The sequence below is a fragment of the Cavia porcellus genome, unplaced genomic scaffold (assembly GCF_034190915.1).
Source record: "Cavia porcellus strain 051 isolate PalLab524CR breed Dunkin Hartley unplaced genomic scaffold, mCavPor4.1 scaffold_22, whole genome shotgun sequence".
Taxonomy (NCBI): Eukaryota; Metazoa; Chordata; class Mammalia; order Rodentia; family Caviidae; genus Cavia; species Cavia porcellus.
Window position 1 is genome coordinate 10,609,176 of NW_026947505.1, and position 21,998 is coordinate 10,631,173.

Genomic DNA, 21,998 nt, shown 5'->3' on the forward strand with positions numbered 1-21,998 from the left:
TAGGTGCAAGGCATTTGCTCATTTAGGCTTAGAATATTTTCTTTTGTCCCTGAATTTTCTTCAACTATTTCCCAAATGCATACTGTCTAGGTTTTAAAGCTGGTACTCCTGATGTTTCTTTATTCCAAAGGATAAGTGTTTACCTAGTGCTTACTAAAAGGTGGGCATAAGCGGCTATCTAAGGAGTATGAGAGGATAAACTCATGGCTGGAAAGAAAACTGAATATTGGAAAACAGAGAACTCTTTGTATATTAGTGTAATTAAAATTCCTTTTATTTTCATCTTATAATTTATATAGCACTCTTTAGTCAAAACAGTTTTATAATTTAATTTTTAATTACGGTTAAAAAACTACAGAACCTAAAAGTTACCATCTTAACCATTTTATGGGTACAGATCAGTAGTGATGAGTATACTCACACTGCTGTGCAGCAGATCTCCTGAACTTATATCCATCTTCCGAAACTAAAACTGTATCCATGAAAAATGCAACTTTCCATTTCCCCTGCCCCAACACTTATAATTTGTTTTTAAAGAAAACCTTGGATGAACCAAATGCAAAACAATGATAGTTTACTCATCAATTTAAAATCAGTTGTTGACAGATTGCTGGCACTTAGTATAGTAGTCTCTTCTTTTTTACTGAGTTTTTTTAAATGAATGAGGAGTAAAGCACTGAATTACATTACCCTGCATTCCCAGGCCTCTGGTTAGCATCTTGGAACCTTATCAGTCCGCTTTGAGTCCTCATTCTTAAGCCTGTGTCATGCTACCTTTCAGTTGATAAGTACAGTGAAGTAAAAATACTAGTAGTCTGCTGTCAACAGGAAGTACAAACACAGGCAGGGTAAAATGGAAAGAAGAGGAAAACAATATTTATTCAGTCCATACTTGTGCAAAACACTTTTAGGCTTAATACCTGTTTTCATACGAAGAAACAGACTCAGGGAAGTTTAGAAGTTTGCCTGTGGTCACCTGCTAAGCTGCAAGAGGCTGGAATACTTCTCATAAAGAAACATTCTGTTATGTAGAATTTTATTGAATATTCTATTAATGCCTACATAAATACCTAGAAAAATACTTATTCTACAATTCTGTGAAATATTGTATATGACTGTATCATATATAATAGATTTCTATATATAGACTACTTCAACACAGAATATATTCTAGAGCTGTTAATAATGTGTACACAATGTATTTATACAAGTTTATTGTATAGCATGTTCTCATATGATAAAAGGACTGTCTATATATTTTTCTGATCCATTTTCTGTTCTCTAGTTTTTCAATCACCACCAAGAATAATGATCTCAACCTAACAATTAGAAAATTAGTCAGTGAATAGCGACATTATTGAAAGAAAGGATTATGTCAAAATTGAGTTAGCTTTGACATCAGACCTTAATCATTGTAATTTCAGATACAGCCAACAGGTATATTTTCCCACACCCTGTTTCTCTGTGTTTATTGGAAAGCAAAAACTTGAGTTGAGTGACCCTTCATCCAGTTACTCTGGGGTCCAGCAGGAATCAGAATAGTTTTTCCTTCCTCATTTAGTCCAGTACTGGACCAGTTTTGCCAGAAGAACTCCATTCTGTACAAAAATTGTGATTCTGTTGTGTAGGAAGATGGTTGCTAAAAGAGAGAAATGTGTGAAATTCTCCAGAAAACAAACTTTGTAATCATCTCGAGCTCAGGAAAGCTAGTCTGATCAGATATATATATATGAAAGTGAGAAACACAGATTTTAAGGAATTTCTACTCATACCTTACTAATTTAAACTTGTTAGCTCTGCCTATTAGTTTGAATTGATACTATTTTAATGTATATTGTTCATAGATTAACTAAAGAAAAACACTATTATAGAGGGTATATGTCCACCCCTGTGAAAATATTGGCCTAAGATATGAAGAATTTCAGATACCTTAACCCAGGCAATAGAATTAGATATTTAAATAAGTGAGAATGTCTTAATCTGGATAGTTTATATCACTAAGATATATTTTGTATCTAATCTTGTTTGCTGTTGACTGCACAGTCCAAGGTGAAATGAGATACTGTGTGTGTGTGTGTGTATGTGTGTCCCTGTGTCTGTGTGTGCACGTGCACGTGTGCGTGTGTATGTGTGGACCGGAGAGTTAACCCAGGGCCTTCACACTGAGCTGTATCCCCAGCACCCCACCCCACCCCCTTTGTTTGTTTGAGACAGTGTCTCACTAAATTGCTGAACTGCCCAGGCTTGGCCTTGACTTGAGGTTGTCCTCCTTCAGTCTTGCAGAACACTAAATGATGGGTGTATGCCACTGTGCCCTTCTGAGACATTCCTTCTTGATCAAAGCTGTTGTGTCCCTACAGTGGTTAATACTGTGTAAGAACAGGTTATAGGGAGAAAGCATCACAGAAAGGGATTTTATAAGTTCGGGCTTTCTGTAGCTTCTTCTCTAATGGACATTGTTTCTGATCTGGTGTGAAAAGCCCCATCACCATTTAGAGCTGCGACCCATTTTGTCAGAGAGCTCCCTAGCCTGTTGTTCTTGGTATGCAGTTAGACAGTAATCATTTAAGGGGTGATTATCCTCATCCTTATTTCAAGCACCGGTGCCTTTGTGATCTTGCCACATCTTTTACCTGTGCTAAAGCAATGGGAAATAGAAGGGCACACATTTTTTATTAACTAGATGAACCCAAGAGCGCGCGTCTTAGGCACCAATGCTGTTCCTGGGTCTACAACGAGTAGCGTGGAAGAAGGAAGGACGCACAGCATGTGTTTCACGTAGCACATGAGTCCTGGCCTCTGATTACTCCCCCGAGATAATTTGTACTTCCTGGCCCATCTGGATTGAGGACGTGCTCATTGTTCAAGTCCTGAACCTTTATCTCTAGGGATTAAAAACCATGGGACCTGTGAGGAGGCAGCTTTTCCAGCTCACCCCTCTGGAAATGGGAGTGAGCTTTGGCGTCTGCTGTTATTTCTCTTTCCACCACAAGCTTCTCTGGCAGGCAGCCCAACACGTGAAATTTTGAAGCAGCGCATACATTCGCTCAAAGAAAAAGCATCATACCAACAGCTTGTAAGGCACTGTACCATTTATCCACAACAGGAGAAAAGGAAAATGAATACTTACATTTGCCCAGGAAAATCTGGAGGGTACATGAGACTAATAAAAGTTGTTAATTGTGGCATTAGAATGGGGTTCGGTGTGAACAGGTGGAGGAGAGGGCAACAGTAGCAGTTTTACTGTTGTTTTTTTCTAATTTGAGCTATAAGAATGCACTGTCATCTAAAAATTACTCCTTTAAAATTAAAAACTTGTGCTATCTGATGTCTTGCAGGAAAATGAAGAAACGCCATACCTCTTGGGGAGGCTTGAAATCTTGATAGTTACCAGTGTAAATTAGAGCAGGCAAAGTGACAAGTTTGGGTTAGAAAATTGGGGTTCAGCTAGATTCTAGATGTGTGATGGGGATATATGTAGCCTCTAAATTGTACTATCCTTATTTGGATGAGGAAAATAAAAGTTAAAGTAATTGCCTAGGCTATCTTTGAGGATACTAGGGGGCGTTGTTGACATGGCAGTATTCTCTACAGACCGAGTAAGTACATAGTTACTATCCACTTTCCAGGAGGAAATTGTGACATCCATTTCCCAAGAGGAGGAAGGGACATAGAGCTCTTGGTCTTCCTCTTTCATAAGGCCTGAAGAAGTCTGAGCCTCAGGAGAGGAAGTGTGTAGTTCTCCTTTCATGTTTGTGCTCTGCCAACCCAGAAGAGCTGTGGTCTTTGCTGGAGGAAAATTCAGCTTAAAGACATTTATTTGACACTTTTTGATTAAGTAAGGCTCTTTACTGCTGATGAATCATAGCAGAATCACGAAAAAGGGAATTTATTGGTTCCCCACGGCCATTCAACCGTCAGGGATGATTGGATCCAGGTGCTTAAAATCCATGATTAGGAATATGTTTCTCTCCCTCTTTGAATCTATATTTCAATATAGTGGCCTTTTTTTTAAAACTTACGTTCTCTTGTAGAGGCAAGATGCCCACTAGCCACTCTATGCTTATATTTAGCTAGTTTTATCAGCTCCTGTCAAAAGAGAAAACCTTGTTTTTCACTTGTCCCAGAAAATTTGGGGGGCTTGGATTGTGTTGATGCAAATTGAGCACGTACCCCTTTCTGAACCAGTCATCAGTGCCGGGGAGTCCAACACTGTTAGCCTGACAGCCTAAGTCAGGGGAAAAGTGGCTTCCCAAAGAATAAAAACAAAAACAAAAGTTTTAAAAATCCAGGAGACAGTTTCAGAAAGAAATAGAAAAAAATGCTAGACATGTTTTCCCTCCCCTCTCTCCCAAAATATACGTGGATTCCCAGTATTGCTCTATGCAGTATGTTATTTTTGGCATGATGAGGACTAGATGATAAGACACCGCTTGTATGGGTTACACTATAGTCATGTGGATATTCACTATGTATATGTAGATTCAGCAGTGAACAATGTACAAGAGGTTTGTGCTGAAGCAGACATAATAGTAATAGCTAATAGTTACTGAATGCTTTCTAGGCACTGATCGGTGCACTTTTCCTGGTCTATGCCATTTAATCTCCAAAAGAACAAGAAAGGTGGCTGCTCTTGTCTGATTTTGCAGATGAAAAACCCAAGTTACAGAGAAGTTAGTTACTTGAAAATAACTGAGATGGTGAGATGGCCCTAGAGGAGGTGCTGTTTAAAGGTGATTTAAAGTTCCAGGGAAGATTCAGCAGGGCAGTTAAGAAAACAGTCTAAATGTAGGAAGAAATAGTACGTGAAGGAATGGAGCTAAAGAGGTTCAAGAGATGTTCAGGAAGAGGCAACTACTAAAATTCGACTTTAATATTTTGCTTGTGGAAAAGAGGTGGATGAAGAACGAGGCGAAGGGTGGTCAGCAGGGCCCGCAGGCTGGGCGGTGGCCCTGGGGAACTCTGCTCCTCAGTCTGATTGGAACTCAGCTCCTTGGATAGTCTGGTGGGGTGATTGCATAAACAAGAAAAGTCCAGGTCCCTGAGTGTTTTGCAGGTGGGGATGCTGGCTGTATTTCTCTGCTTTACATTCCTGAGATGCTTTGGCAGATTTTTGCAAATGTCCTGTTGGGTGGCATGGGGGCAGTTATTTCTGTCAATGACTTACCTACCTATGCCTTAGTGAAAGGGCTTTCAAAAAGGAGACCATTTTCTGACGTTCTGTTTCCTGTAACCACTACTGAAGAGGAACAAAGCCATGCCAACTCTTATAGAACATTTTCACCATGAGACAAGTGATTTTCTGTGTATCCGTCACCATTTACACTAAGACCATTGATTACTCAGAACCAAGAAGATAGCAAGACATGCTTATTTCGTAGTCTCCTATGTGCTCGTCTATTTTGTTCAGTCACTAAGTGGTATTAGAATTGAGAATTAAGACTCTATCCCCACCAAATGAAAACACAAGTGGCTTGTTGACTACAAGATTTACTCTCACAGACATTTCCAGAGTAGTAGAAATCCAGGCCAAGTCTCCACCAAAAGGAGCTGGTGGCGATGCAGCAGGCTCCACGGCTGCTGTTCCATGCCCAGAAAGACATCGTAAATCATTTGTAATTTATGAAGCGCCGGCTGCTTGTGCACTACACCCTGTGAGTGCTGTGCCTGCTCTCCACGCACTGTGGCTTCCCTTCTTTGGAGGCATATAGAACCTTTTTCAGATCATGCATAGGACAGAAAATGGAGACTTTTTCCTTAGACTGGCCCAGCCAACAAGCAGAGGAGACAGAAGACAGAAAACCCTTGTTCCCTCAGGTTTTGCCACCAGCCTCACTTGCTTTCTCCTGAATCCAAGGCTGGGGAGAGGTAGGAAGCAAGACCGTTTTAATTACTACCCACTTAGCAAATGCACATGCATTTTGAGTGCTAAAAACTGTAAGTCACAAGTGAGGACATAGCAGTAAGCCAAATAGCTGTGACTCTCATTGAGATCGTGTATATACATGTGTTAGAAGGTTATTGCAGGTTATGCAGAAAAAGGAGATGGAGAAAAATGAGGAGAGTAAGTTATTCTACATTTGGTATGCGCTGAAGGGGTTTCTAATGAGAGCCTTGAGCAGAGCTTGTAGGACATGCTGGAGTGAGCCATGCTGGAGAAATCACATCGTGGCAAAGACAGAGGCCACCATGTAGGGAGCATATCACAGCAAAGCTGCAGGGGTTGGGGCGGATGGAGCCAGAGGTGAGAGTTGGGAGACAGGCAGGTAGGAGGAAGGGCATTAGAGACCTATGTTGAGGATCTGGGATATTACCCAAAGGGAGATGTTTGCTATTAGAAGGTTTTCAAAGATTGGTCTTTATCAAATAGTTCAAAAACCATAGTACAGGAGAAAATGGAGGTTTTGCAGTTCTGTCTCTTCTAGAGAGATATACACTGTATGCACTGTTGTGATTTCAGGGCTGAAATGTCAAATCATTAATTCACACAGTGAAGGTGACAGAGAAATCTGGTTTCACATGGTCTCAAAGTAAGGGTCACTTATGCTTTTTTCAGTTGGGATAAAAGAGTGACCATGAGCCATTTATTTACTCAAGTGATGACCGCACTTTTCATGGAGAAACCTAGACACTGAATCTCCAGTGATGTGCACCCCACTCATCTCTGCCAACAATATTTTGGTCATGTTACAGCTGTGGGGGACCCACCCCTCCCCAGTTCTAATGCTGCTGCACAGGTTGGTATGAATACCAAAGGAAAAAAACAGCTGGTGAGACACCTGCAATGAGATTCTAGAGACTTCTATGCCCTGCTTTGTGTGCAGAGCAGACTCCTATTTTCCACTTGCAAACTGACTTCCTATCGATTAGAGCTTTAGGCAGTGCAGGTGTGGTTAATGTGCAGAAGTTCTCAAGCGTGAGATCTGGATGCATTGTGACGAACACCTCCCTAAAATGGGGGTGATCCATAGCAGGCTGGGCAAGAAGTGGTTTCTTGTCTGGGGAAGTTTGAAAGCAGGTGGGCACATGTCAGGAATGGCGCTGCCTTGTGTGGCACAGTAAACTAGATTCTGAGATTCACACCAATCAAAAGCCGCCTTAGCCCAGGAAAGGCGTCCAATGAATGCACTCAACAAACACACAGACACTATATAAACATGAAGCAAATATTTTGAAAGATCAAGAATAAGATTCTTGTACTTTAGTGAGAGCAAGGGTTGGGATTTTGTGCCCAGCAACATATCTTCATGCTCAGTGACCTGCAGCTTGTTCTCATTGGCCTGGCACCCAGTTATCTGCATTATATGTTAAAAATGCTCTCAGCCAACCACCAAACAAATAACCAGTGACATTTTCCTATCAGGACCTGTTTGTTGAAGGCAGAGCAGGAGAACAAAGCTGTTGTTTCTGATTGTTGGCAGGAAGCCAGGGCTGCTGCTTCAGGGTTCCAACATTTACAAGACAGAAGAGGAATTTCTACTTTAAAAGCAGAGGCATTTTTCACTGAGATTTCATAGAATTAAAGTAACAGAAAACCCCAAATTCAAACTAAAGAATCCTCTGGGATCCATAATGGAAAGGCAGGCATGTAAATGGGATACGATCCAGGCTCTCAGATGTGTTTTTAGTGCAACACTGAAAGTTTTTAAAGGTGCCTAAAGCAGAGATTACAGAACGGCCTTTATTTATAACACAGGATCAGAGATTCTTTGAGCTGGAAGGGCTGTCCTTAGTGATCAATGAATCTCGTCCTTCTTTTTATAAGTCATGAGTTACAGTCCTAGGAATTTGAAGTGACCACCCAAGGTCTGGAACTAGCACTCAGGACCCCTAAAAACCGTATTGTGTTTTAGGCAGCTTTGCAGAGTCAGTAAATGAAGACTTCCATTTTATTTGAGCAAAGGGTGGACAGATGATGGCAGCCAGCATGAGTGCATTCTGACTTGCAGTGTGTGGGGGCTGTGACCTACCCTGAGGCCAGCAGCACTTGCTTTTGCAGTTGCTACTCCCAGCCTCAATCTTAGGGTGACCAGCTGGGCGTGTCTAGGCCCATGCTGAGAGTAGGGACCAAAGTGCCTGTTGCAAGAAATCTTTAGAATCCTGCCGCACCCCAGAGTTCTTCAAGCCTGGCTGGATTTGGACAATCTCTGGGAGGCAATGGTGCCCAGGGCCCTTTGGAACCACCTGCAGAGTCTTAGCTATGTTTTGCCTGTCCCCAGGGGTGGTTTTTTTTAGCTTCCTTTGTCGCTGTCCATTCTCTCTTCTGACAAGAGTCTGAACAAACTGCAACTGCATTTAAATAATAGCATTCTTTATATGTGAAAGAACTCCTTACCTCCATGCCAGTCAATTTTGTTCCTTGAAATCACTATCCCTGACCTGAGCTGTGGTCTTCACCTCTGGAAAGGAGGACAGAGGGGGAGTGAGACAGTCACTGACAGGAAGGGAAGGGTGGCTTCTCCTTGTGTGTTTCCTAAAACACATCCAGTGCTTATTGTCACTCTTTTAACCATTCATCCACTCAGTCATTTACTCATTTTCTTATTTTCTGTATTCTGATTCTATACAAAAATGTTTGACAGAACTTACAGCAATGAGCACGTATATTGTAATGAAGTAAAATGTTAAGAGAAATCGAATCTTAGGGAGGAGAATGAATCATCTATGAAATCTGTGTTAACAGTGGACGTCATTGTCTTATTCCTGATTTGAGAGTGAAAGCTTATAGTTTCTGACCATTTAGTACGCTGTTGGCTGTGGTTTGTCATAGATGACTTTTATCAGTTGAGATAAAGACCATCTATTCTAACTTTCTGGAGGGTTTTTATCACAAATAATAGATGTTGGACTTTGTCAAAGGCTTTTTCTGCGTCAATTGAGACGATCATGTGATTTTTTTTGTGTGTGTGTCTTTTTCCTTTTTATCGGTTCCAGGGATCCCGGGGATCGAACTCATGACTGCCTGCTTGCAAGGCAGGCGCTTATGCCGCTGAGCTAAATCCCCAGTCCAGATCATGTGATTTTTGTCCATGGCTCTGATAATGTGGTATTGTATGTGTTGATTTATGTATGTTAAACCATTTCTGGACCCCTGAGATGAATTCTACTTGGCTTTGGTGTATAATCTTCTTAATGATGCTGCATTATTTGCCAGTATCTTATTGAGGATTTTTGCATCCATGTTCATTAGGGAGATTGACCTAGTTTGCTTTTTTTTTTTTTTTTTAAGGAGAAAAAGAAAAAAAAAACAGAAAAAGGGTATAAGTTATACAGAATTTCAGAAAAAATAAACAACAGGAAATCACTAGTTAATAGATTACATATTGTTATCTTAGAAATAGTTGTTCAAGTTACAAAATTAAAGCATATAAAGTGGACTTTCAAACAGTGAGATTAGAAACAGTTTTGTTCAATGATCCAGCAAAACTCAGTAATATGGTTATGTATCTTATACACTAAAATATATATGCAGTTGTATTCTTTAGAGCACTTTATTTTCCTTTCTTTTGTACAATGACAATTACACATTTTGGGTTTTATTACTCCCACAGTTCTTATTACTTTTTTTTGAAGAGAGTAAAACCAAATGTGACATAACAGAATAGAGTCAGTCAAATCAAAAGGATGGACATAATTACAACAATGGTTACCATACTACCTCTTGCTATCTTGAAAAGAATTGCCTATATCGTCAGTTATAATAAAATTGAACAAAACAGTAAAGAATAAAACCAAATCATTGGAGACATTACAGGACTTTAAAAGAAGATAATAGTCAACCAAAATGGGTGTCATAATGAATCTTATTATCTTTACAGTTGTTGTCTATACTTTCGAACTTGGTACTATTAAGCAAAGCAGAATAGAGGAAAATCAGTCAAAGCAAGATGGTGAGAGCTATACAGGGTTTCAAATCAAGTTTGAAAAGGAGACTGAGATAAAAGAGGGCATAACAACAAAACAGCGGAGGTCAAAGCATAACCATTTAAGCAAAATAGTGTTTCACCATGAGATATCCTGACATAAAAGTAGTTACCATAGTGTCTCTTTCCTTGAAATCTTCGAGTGTAACTTTGTATACTGTAGCACCAGACATATCAAGACAATGTAAAACCATTCAAAGGAATGACAGTATTACAGGGTATTTAAAACCAACTATCAGAAAATAAACAATGGTTTCTGTATAATCTCCTTGTCTATAAAAGTTTTTGCTTATATTTTCACATATAATAAAATACAATAAGATACAACCTATTAAGACCGATGGAGACAGAAGAATAAAAGCTTGATGGGACTTCAAAGCAAGATGATACTAAATCAGCACTAGCTATTATGATGTCTTGTTTTCTCCAAAATAGCTGTTCCTACCATCCAACCTTCTCTGCCTCATTTCTGTTGAGCTCTTTTCTGTCATTTGTTGTCAGTTTGTCTTCTTCATTTCGCTCTCTGCCCCATTCATTGTGGCCTCTCTGCCACTGTTTCTGAAGTCTTGGTATTTTTCTTTTTTAGAATGTCCTGCAGTATTCTCTGTAGAGTTGAATTGGTTGTTGCAAATTCCCCTAGTTCCTCTTTATCCTGGAAGCACCTTGTTTTTCCATCAATTTCTAGGGACAGTTGTGCAGGATAAATCAATCTTGGCTGGAAGTTGTTATCTTTCAAAGCTTGAATTATTTCCCCCCACGCTCTTCGTGATTTGATGGTTTGTGCCGAGAAGTCTGCTGTAATTCTGATGGGTGTTCCCTTGTAAGTGATCTGTTTCTTGTCTCTGACGGCTTTTAGTATTCTGTTCTTATATTGGATTTCTGGAATTTTGATTATTATATGCCTGGGTGTAGCTCTGTTTGGGTTGTAGGTGGCTGGGGTCCTGTATGCCTCATATATCTGAGTATCTTTACCTTTTGCTAAATTAGGGAAATTCTCTTGGATTATTTCTGTGAATAGCTTTTGTAGTCCATTTGTTTGTGTCCCTACTTCTTCTTTTATGTTCTTAATTCTTAAGTTATAGATCCTCTTCTAGCCTTTGTATTATTGCTGTTTGTTTTCTTGTTATTTTTAAGAAGTTTTTCATTTCATGCTCCCATATTGCAAATCTGCCCTCCAATTCAGATAATCTATCCTTTGTTTCTTTCAAGCTGTTATGCCAGCTTTCGATAGAGGTTTTAGTTTCCTGGTAATCTCTTTGAACCTGCTTCACGTATTCTATGTTTTCTCTATTTTCTCCATCAAACAATTCTCCCCTTTTTTTCTGTTCTTCCATTCCACTATCTGTTTTTCTTGGGCAGTGCTTAGCATTTCTCTAACTATTCTACTTATATCTTGCTTTATTTCATTAAATACTTCATTTTTAAACTCGTCTATGAGGCTCTGGAGATATCGCTGTATGTCTATTGGTGCCGTGTCTGATATTGCATGTTTTCTGTTTTCCTTTGCGTTTCCCCTTCCTGCATCAGTGTTCTCAGGATTGGGGACTGAGGACCCTTTCTTGTTGCTTCCTCTTCCCATACTTTTTGTTCCTTCCATACAAGCGAATGTGGGAGGCCCAATTTTTTTCTCTTTTTCGGTTACAGTTTGTTTGAATTGTGCTGGCTAGGTGTTCCCGCCCACTGCAGTGTACTAGGGAGACACAGACCTGGGCAGCCTCTGCTGGGCCCGCCCCTCCAGGTCAACCTAACGAAGGCTTCACCACTAGGGTGCACCTCCAGGCACTGGGAGCTGGTTTGGGCTAGCCTACTGGGTCTTAGTCAGCGCCATCATGCAGGCCAGGCACTCCCCACCAATCCCGCTTGAGAGGGGAATATGCAACTAATGTCACTACAGCACCCTGTTCCAGCAAGTCTGCCCAGTCCCAGTATGTCCTTTCTGGAGCCTCCTACTCTATGAAGGGGTCCCTGTTCCGCTCACTCACCGCAAGTCGATCTAGAGCTCCCTGCTAGTCCCACTCTCAACTCCGTTTGCAGATTCCCGCTCTCACAGCCTTCGCGCATCTCTCTCCCTGCCCTGCAGATTTGAATGCAGCAGCGGCAGCAGGAAATTCTAGTCGCGGCTTCCAGGGGCCAGGGTTCTAGCTTCCCGCACTGAGATTTTATCTGTTCCTGTTATAGCACTGGGATTGGATTTCCAGTTTGTTTCTCTTAGCTTAGTTCATTCTGGGTCGCAGGGTGTATCTCCCCTTGCTTAGGACTCCTCATACCGCACCATTCCTGGATTTTAAGCGGGGTATCTCAGAGAGCCTCTGTAGCTGCTGCTATCTATCCGCCATGTTCTTCCGGAAGCCATGACGCCCTAGTTTTCTTTTTGGTTGGATCCTTCTCTGCTTTTGGTATCAGAGTAATGCTAACTTCCAGGAATGACCTTGGGAGTATTGCTTCCCTCTCAATTTCATTAAAGAGCTTGATAAGTGATAGTATTGATCTCTAAATTTCTTGTAGAATTCACAGTGAATCCATGAGGACCTGGACTTTTCTTTGTTGGTGAGTTTTAAATTATAGTTTTTTATTTCATTAACTGATAATGAGTTATTTAGAATTTTTATATCCATGATTCAACTTTGATAATATATATGTATCTAGGAATTTATACATTTTTTCTGTGTTTTCCATCTTATTAGGATAAAGTTTCTTGAAACAGGTATTGATGATCTTCTGGATTTCCACAGGATCCACTGATATTCTACCCTTTTCCTTCCTACTTGCATGAATTTGAGTCTTCTCTTTCTTTTTTTTTTTGATAAGGTTAGCTAAGCATTTATCAATTTTATTCAGTCTGTCTAAGAAACAACCCTTCAATCATTGATTCTTTGTGTTGTTCTCTTAGTCTCAATTGCGTTAATTTCTGCTCTGATCTTTATAATTTCCTCCCTCATACAAGCTTTGGGCTTGACAACTTCTTTTTTCTAGAAGTTTGAGATCCAGCATTACATTGTTTATTCAAACTCATTCTCTTTTCCCTATATGAGAATTCACTGCTATAAATTTCCATCCTAGGACTGCTTTCATTGTGTCCCATAAGTGCTAGTATTTTGTATTGGCATTATCATTTAATTATAGATACTGTTTAATTTCTTCTTTAGTTTCATCGGTGACCCATTGGTTATTCAGTAGGGTATTATTTACTTTCAGTGTGTTTATGGATTTTTAATTGTTCCTATCACCATTGATTTCCAATTTCATTGCACTGTGGTTAGAAAATATTAATGGAATAATTTCAATTCCTTTGCATTTACTTAATTAAGCACTTTCTATGGGCTAGTATGTGGTCTACTTTGCAGAGCATCTCATGCTGCGGAAAAGAATGTGCCTTCTGATATTGTGGGGTGGAACACTTTGTAGACATCTATCTACTAAGTCCATTAGCTCACAGGTTTGGTTCAATTCAAATATTTCTTTGTTGATTTTTTTAATGGATTTTGAGACCATGCTCTTAAGTGAAATAACTCAAACAAATGTCTAAATATTGCATTGTCTCTCTGGTGTGAAAAACTGAAACTATAAATAAGAACCAGAATGTGAAATAGGAATAAATTACTCAAAAGGTAAAGGGAACTAAAGAAGAGATGGGGAAAGAAGGAAAAGAAAAGAAAAATGAGAATAGAACGATAAAATGGAAACAAAGCTTTGTAAATAAGGAGGGAAAAGGGGTGAATGGAGAGGAGGGGAATGGGAAAAAAGGAAGAATCAAGTTATATCATGTACAGGTACAAATTTCCTATGATGTATATTCAAATTGTACGAATAAACTTAATAATGATGATGATAATAATAAAGCAGAAATTTTTTAGAGACCAAAGAAAAGAAAAAAGAGAAACCTATGTTCAATATCAAGTTACACTAAACCTTTTAGCAACCAAGATAGAAAATATGCACAGATACACACACACAGAATTCTTAACGATCAGAGAAGAAAAAACATTTGGATTTCGTCAGGAGACTAAGTGTTGCTATTCTGGGGTTCATGCCATTAGTAAACACTTACAGAAGAGTTTCCTGTGCAAAATACAAAGCTCCTACCCTACACCCTCTCCCTCCTCTCTTGCTTTGGCATCCTCGTTTCAGGCCATATAGAGCACAGAGATGTGTCCTTAGTATTGTTCTGTGCTCCTTTTGAACATGTTAAGAAGTAGACCAGGGTTATAGGCTTTTCTTTGGGTGTAATTCAGTTGAGACTGTGCTGTGCAGAGTTGCTCTTGGATTTAGAGGCATCTATCTCCTGTCTTCAATCTGGGAATCTTAGGTAGGGTAAGAAATCTAAACTGTTTCAAGGCTCTACGGGTATATATTTCTTGTTCCTCAAAGTGCCTTGAACCCCATATCTGATCCATCTATGCTATGATGGGGTATTTTTTGAATAAAAGATCTCTGGGGAAGGTTGACTCAAAGAGTGACATGGTCACATGTTAAAGTTGTATGCCTTCTTGGCTTCTAAAAGTGACATGGAGGTACAGGTTACCTAGACTTGTAGGGTTCAGGGACTAAAATTAGGCACAAATAAGGTAAATGGCTGAGGTCCTGCTTTCTGACTCTCAGGCTGCATTCTAAAGCTGTAGCAGGAATGTGGATTTCATCCTGAAAAAGGAAGAACCAGTGAAGAGATTCAGACCTTTGACGTACCTGTCAGAGCTGCCCATTCTTAACACCCTTCTCTGTCCTCCTAACACTTGGGTTTTCTCAGGAGGTAGACCAGAACCCTCTAGAATTTGAGCATATGAGAGAGGAAAGATTTAAAGAATTCTGCTATGTTGCACTTTTGTAGTAAATGGTATAAGAGGAAAACACTAGAAAAGTAGCCCTGTCTCTCAGGAATTCATGAGTTCTCCAGATATTTCCTAGAAGTTTGTGGTTGCTTTTATTTTTAAACATACATGTATGTATCCTGAACATATACTGCATATCTATAGAAGTGTGTTTTTTAGAATGGGCTGTTACTACAGAAAGCGACATTTTTGGTGAGGTGGCTGTATATTACATAGTTGGTATGGTATAGTATGTCTGGACTCTTGGCCAAAGATCATCATTTGAAAAACCAAGGACAGTGCCTGTGTTGACATCATTTGCTCTTATCCTATCTATGCTGGCTTAATGCAAAACACATTTTGTTAGGCTACAAACAAAAGAAATTGGGATTTGGGCCTTTATGTGATCAGAATGGCTGTACTCAATTCTGCTTAGAATGTTATTCATGACTATTGTAAGCAATGACTTGATTCTTATGTGTGCTTATTCTTTTTGAAAGTGTTAGAGAGGAAGATATCCACCAGACAAAGTAGAGAGGAGCTGATAAGAAGGGGCGTGATTAAAGAATTGCCTGATCAAGGTGAGGAAATTAATCATAATTTAAATAATTTGATCCTTCACTCTCTGGCCTTTCATTTTCTTTTGAAATTTAAAACAGTTATGGTCTTTAGACAAAGCAGCAAGTAATGTATTTCAACAGTTTTGCTTTAATTTGGAATGCCTTTGTGGATGGCAGAGAACCCAAGGTGTTACAAAAAGAAATCCAGTGAGTTTTCTGGTGAATCCTTCACCATAGATCACACTGAATGCAAAGCTCTACCCAGGTACCTTGGTGACTAGAGATACAGATAAAGATACAAAGCTCACATAACATCATCTCTTCTCTTCTCTGTTCTTAAGCTTTAAGCTTTCCATTCAAGTTATACTCAATTATTTAAGTAAATACAGCTTTATCTTATTCATGCCTTATCTGTTTCTTAAGACTAATAGTAAAAAGATGGCACACTCACCTCTTGTCCTCTATAATATACTCAGATGTACAGGCAGTAAGGCATGACTGACAAATGAATCTGCTTTCTCCTTTCTCTCAAGCAATTTTTTCCAGTATTTTCTCTTTCCTTTTCCCAAGTGTCCTGCCTCTTACTTTGTCACTAACAAGGATTAGTTGCAAGTATTTTTTCTTTCCTCTACTCTTCATTTCTTTTGCTTCTAACCTCTCAAAGGGGAAACTCTTGCTCATGAAAGACAAAGGATAGACTGAAACCAAGATTTCCCCACAAAAAAATTTCACCAGCATTGGTATTTCTCCAAATACACAATAATGATTGTCCTTACCTACTGCTAAAGCCAAAGGAATTCTGCTGTAACCCTGTTGATTTATCGCAGGTCTTCCTCCTAGGTGTATTGGAGGCAAGTGATATTGTTGAAACTTTATGAGAACAATGAAAATGCTATTAATTTGGAATTAAAATAATAATAATTCTCTTTTCCTGATATATGTTCTTTGGAAAGAACTTAGTATTTTTTGGCATTTGCTATTCATAAGTTGAAATGACATGCTTTTTCCAATATCTAAATAATTCCGAGGTGGACCTGTGAAATGCCTTAGGATTTTACTCCTACCTCAGAAAAGGGGGCTGTGGTTCTCAAGAAAATACAGTAATGCTGCCTGTAATGAGTTTTTACAATTCTAGCCAGTTTAATTTCTGGTCTTTTTCACTCTACTTTATAAATGAACTTTATGTCTTGTCCAGTTTTCTATTGCTTTAAATTTATTTATTTCCTGTCTGGAGTTTTTAAAATAAAAATTACACATCCTATCCTTTTTAATTTGAAGCTAAGCATGCAAATACCAGAATTCATCTCAGGTCCAGTCTATCCAGAAGGAGTACAAAAATTACATAGCCATTGGCAACCAAACACTAAAGCCATTGGCAGACCAAAAACCAGTTTTATGGAGTGTCCAATGCGTTTATTTAATATCTTGTATTTGAAGATATTTCCAATAAAGAAAAAAGGCAAAACTTTACCATTTAAAAATAGATTTAAAGATAGAGACTAATGGTAATTTTTTTCCTACTTATAAGTTGCAAGTGGAAAATCATTTTATTTTTTCTGAAAATAAGTAAGCATGGTCAGTTTTTTAAAAAATGCTTAATACTAGTTGGCTTTTATTTTGTCTAATCTGTTCAACTATTTGGGCAACGTACACTTATTTCTTAGAAGTTTGACTTTCTTTGACATTTTTGCTTATCTTTTGCAGCTGAACATTAGAAGTCTTAAAACATAAAAAGGCACATCACTTTTTAACCTGAACATAATATAAAAGGCTTAATGTTTCGGAAATCCTAATCTCCTGAACTGTACTTTCTTCTACCTTTTACACGATGCCTACATAGAACTATAAAAATATATAACATTTCAAAGTCCCTAAGGTTGCCTGTTTTAAATAAAATCTTCCCTTTCAGCCAAAGGCTGGAGAAAATAGATTTCTGTCAATGTCCCAAAAACAGTTACCTTGAGAGTTTCAGTGGGAGAGGCGGGCAGCTGCCATTGTGCTGGCAGCCGTCTCTCCTCCACCAGTGCAGTTTTATTCTTTCTTTTTTTTTGTCTTTTTCCTTTTCATCGGTACCAGGGATCGAACTCACGACTACCTGCTTGCAAGGCAGGTGCTTATGCTGCTGAGCTAAATCCCCAGCCCCGCAGTTTTATTTTTAGCTCTGATCTTCTTGACCTTTAATTATGGCCACTTTTTCACAGGTCAGATGGACGTTTTAAACCTGCCCAGATTTGACCTTAGCCCGTCCTATCTCATCCTCTCACTCTCGGCCATTACTATTATTTAGATTGGTTTTTTTTATACCAAGTTCTAACTTCAGTCCAGTATCCCAGCCGTTGACCTGTCCCAAGGAGACGACACATAGTCTAGTCCGAGTTCAATTCTTATCTCTGGTTCTTTCTTTCCGTCTTTCTGTTCAAGTTCAACACGCGGGCATGCAGGTGTCTTGGTCTGTCCACCACGCTCCTTTCTTGTTCTCCCAGGGAGTAGTTTTACCCTGTCTAGGGTCCTTACTTTTCTTCCGACATGCATTTTTCTCACAATTGTCCTTTCTGTAACTCCTTCCCCTTCCTATACCTCTTTTTATCAGAAAGAAGTAATATCTTTCAAACACTCTTGTATTTCTTTCTTTGTGCTTTCTTTTGCTTTTTAAGCTTGCAGTGATTTGAGTTCTTGTTCTTTATATACTAATGCTCCTTCGAGGTGAATGGGCCTGGCCTCTTCCTACATCCCACGCCAAGCTCAGCATCTTTCTGTGCCTTCCATTTCTGAACTTACATTTGCTTGCATACATGCACTGTATCAAGGATTTAACCTATTTAAGTTCTGGCACAATTTTCTCATCACTCAGTATTAGAAAATCTTTTCAATAATAAACTGATACCTTCAGTTCTTCTGTTCCTTTCTTGAAGTCCATATTTATTACAGACATATCTCTTTTTTCTACAGCTATATTTACAATGCATTAGTTTTATTTCACACTTCAGAGTAAGTATCCTTCCACATTTCTGACTATTGCTGTCATGTGATAATGCAGTTTCTTCTTGTGACCGAACTATTTTTTATCGTTATATTTTTAAGAAATCAGTTTTTAACCAACTAAAGGGTTTAAATACAACTATTTAAAGTTGAACTAAATTGTCATTGACATGACTTTAACATATATTTATTACCAACTAAAATCAAAGAAAACAACGTAAATTTTATTTGTGCTACCAAAAAGTGAGGATTTTTATATAAAGAATTATCCAGTCATATCATTTTAATTTTTTCTGAGTAAATTGTGTCTTCTGCATTTTTTATAGCTAACTTCTAGGGGTATAATAATTCTTACCTTAATTTTATTGAAATCATTAAGATTTACTTGCAATGTTATTGCCTGCAATCACCGTCTATTTCACTTTTGTGTAGAAATTAATGGGTCCTTAGGCATCGCATGACTCAGCAACAGTTGTGCTTTCATTTTGAGCATGACATGATTCCACAGTGTTTCTTTTGCTCGTTAAAATTTCCTGCCTGTTTTTGTCTAGGAGGCCAATGAATTTTATTGTTGAGCCAAACCAGTGAAAATTTGGAAAGTGTTCTGTGTTTTATAATAAGATTAATGCCAAAATAAGATTAATCAAAAGTTGCTGAGAAGCAACTCCAATTGTGCATTTCTACAAGTTTGCTAAATCAGTACTTCAATTAATGAATTGTACTTTCACAGTAACAGCAGAACCTTGTACATTTTTCCTTAGATGAATTTAAGGGTAATCTTTTCAAGCATCACTGAATTAAATTTCTGTAAAACCTCTTTCATTTTAGAGCCCCTCAGGAAAATGAAATGTCAGAGATTAAAATTGTTTATGACTCATATAATATAGTAGAAATTTTGTTTTCAGTGTGATTTATAAAAATTCCCCTATAAGTACTTTTTATATTTTTTTCCTCCTAGTATTTTTTGTTATTATTATGGTATCTAAAGGATTTTTTGGTTAATTATATATAACAAATGCTCTAGTACATTTTGATTTTTCCATAAACGAGGAAATAAAAATAAAATTAACCTTGGTGCCAACTATTCTCTGGATACAGAGTACTAGTTATATCTGTGTAAAGTTAGCATATTATATATAATGTATTCTGAAGACAGTGGTGCTTGGAAATCTTATTGTCCCACTAATTGTTGTATGTGTAATTACATTTCACGTTATTTGTGTACATTGTGTTTTTGGTGCATGTTAAAATGTTTGTTCCATTTTGCAGATTATTCCTTTCACCATTCAGTTTCTGGATAACAAAAAACACCGAAGTCTTACTTCAACAAAATCTAAGCCCAAGAACAGAGGAACTCTGCCACCCTGGGGACCCCAGAATTAGGCTACTTGTTTCTACTGTCTTGAAATGGGATGAGGTGTTCTTTTCCTCCAAAATTGCTTTTCCCAAGATTATGAATTTCCTAGCTTTTTCTTTTAAATATTTAGTAAGATGTGGTGATTTGGTTCCCAGGGATAGAAACACAAATCTAGATCATATAATCATGTTAGCTGGGAAACTGGTTTTTAAGAAAACCATCAAGTTAGACATCTAGGTGTTTCTTTCCCATTTTAGATGGAGATGTAACAGTTAACTTTGAAAATTCAAACGGGCACATGATACCCATCGGAGAGGAATCTACCCGGGAGGAGGATGTAGGGAAGCCCGAAGAAGGTAATGGCTCTGTATCTGAGAAAACACCACCTCTGGAGGAAAAGGCAGAAGATAAGAAAGGTAAAATAAAGAAAAACCCATATTATTCCTTTAGTGCAGCTTAACATTGAGAACCAGCGCTTAGGCTCCAAATAGTGACTCTAAAACTAGTGGTTTGTGAAGAGAGAAATGATAACTAGGAAAAAGATACAAAATGCTTTTCCCAGATAGATGCAATCATTTTATAAGCATATCATTTGATTTTAAACTATTAAAAAGAGATAATCAAAGGTAACCATTGGCAAGGGGACTCTTCAAGCACTTGAGATGTCTGGGAATACTCTCCTTTTCTTGGGAGTTTTTTTGGTCAGGATCGTAAACATGAGAAGTTTGAACATCAGTAGGCACCAAAGCCGACGAGGCTCTCAGCCCAGCGCACTCCCTCTTCAGCCGGGGGACTTGGCTGCCGACATCCACACACCCAGTATTGTAGATTCAGGTACCTGCAAAACGAGTGTCAGAGACCCCCACAGAACTTCACTTATGCAAAGCTTGAACTGAAATCTCTCATGAAGAGGTTTTCCTGGAACTTTCTAGATGACTCCATGCTACATTGAAAGGAATCATCAGGGAGCGGGCTATTTCCTGTTCTGTAAAGTCTGTGCCTGAGTTGGATGGCAAAAATTTGTCAGGTGTTCATTGGGTTTTGTAGATGTTTTGATAACTTTAGAAACTGCCAAAGTGAACTTTTCTCCCTCCTTGTTCTTGACCTAAATCCTCCAAAGCAAACAAAAGAGCTTTTGATGGCTTTATTTGATCTCATAATTTAAAATTCTCTTCTTTGGAAGTCCACAACTGCTTGCTTATTTGCCAGATAAATTAGCTTCAGTAGTTTTAGAAACTGTGTTAATGATTGGTTAGAAATGTATTATTTTGTTTTCTTTTAATATTAAGCTCAATATTCATGGAATGTTACTTAGTCTTGTTCCATTGAAGCATTCTAGTTAGGCTTATGAACACTGATTATGAAAAATTAACTGATTCTCTCAGTAATAATATTTCTGGACCTAAGGAGAAAGTAGACTTAAATTTTAAAGAGCTTCAGTTGAAGGGGTAATGTTTTTTTGTTGCTTAAGTCTAACTGTCCTGTATCACCAAATTGTTAAATTTTAAATCCATCTGTGGTTGGTCCCTGATCTGTGTGATTGGTCCCTGATTTGTATGGGTATCATTGTCACTCACTGATTGGCCAGACTTCAAAAGAAAGGCATTTCCTTTATCCATCTAATAAAAAGCTGCTGACAGGTTAATGCTAGTTAAAACAATAGGCCATGATATTCTAAAAAGATGATAGATCTTAAAGGCCCTTGAATGGTTGATGGATATTTTTGTCTTTTTATTCTTTACTTCAAATTAGCACAGTCTGTTCTTTGTGATCAAACAGGATCCAAGACACTGTCTTGCTTGGCTAGCCACTGCAGGGGGACATGGAGATGCCTTAGGTGCTAAATTGCCCCTATTAAGGCATTTTGGGTTCTGCATATTTTATAGACAGAGCTCACACAGAACCACCTTGATAATGAAAAAAAGTATTAGGTATGGAAGCCATCTCCTGAGACTAAAAAGAATGTCACTCATAACTCAGATTACAGAATTATGCTAAGTATAAAATGCCTTATAAGCAAAGATAACTCATTTCTGTAGAAAGGCACCATTTAATTCTGAAAACCAGCCTGATTACTTCTGTTCCTCTTTTAGACTCAGTCCTTGTGTGAGCTTTCTGCCATGCAAAGCCACCATGCCATGTTCTTAATTTACCCTCGGTCTGGGGGTGCAGCACTGCATTTCCTCCTGCACAAAACCAGCCTCCTTAAGAGCATTATTACATTTATTAGTTGACTATTTTGCAAAACCACATCACATGTCTTTAACATCTTAGATGCTCATAATGCCTCTTTGCAAGACAGTATCTCAGTATTTTTGATATTTGAAACATCAGTGTTGAAGAAAGCAAAACAGATTGGCAGACAATATGTTTC

At 38.4% G+C, this 21,998-nt stretch overlaps 1 protein-coding gene across 8 annotated transcripts in view; it reads left to right on the forward strand.

Annotated features, from left to right (window-relative positions):
* Phactr2 (phosphatase and actin regulator 2) overlaps positions 1 to 21,998 on the forward strand; it is a 268,905-nt gene that overhangs the window by 193,089 nt on the left and 53,818 nt on the right. For 5 of the 8 annotated variants that reach the window (XM_063233411.1, XM_003465632.4, XM_023563247.2 and 2 more), the window contains exons 3-4: positions 15,229 to 15,309; positions 19,882 to 20,040. The exons of 1 other annotated variant lie outside the window; for it this stretch is intronic. In XM_063233411.1, the coding sequence (XP_063089481.1) occupies positions 15,229 to 15,309; positions 19,882 to 20,040 (240 nt within the window). The remainder of the gene's footprint in view (positions 1 to 15,228; positions 15,310 to 19,881; positions 20,041 to 21,998) is intronic. 2 more of the 8 variants (XM_063233415.1, XM_063233412.1) reach the window with 2 other exon arrangements.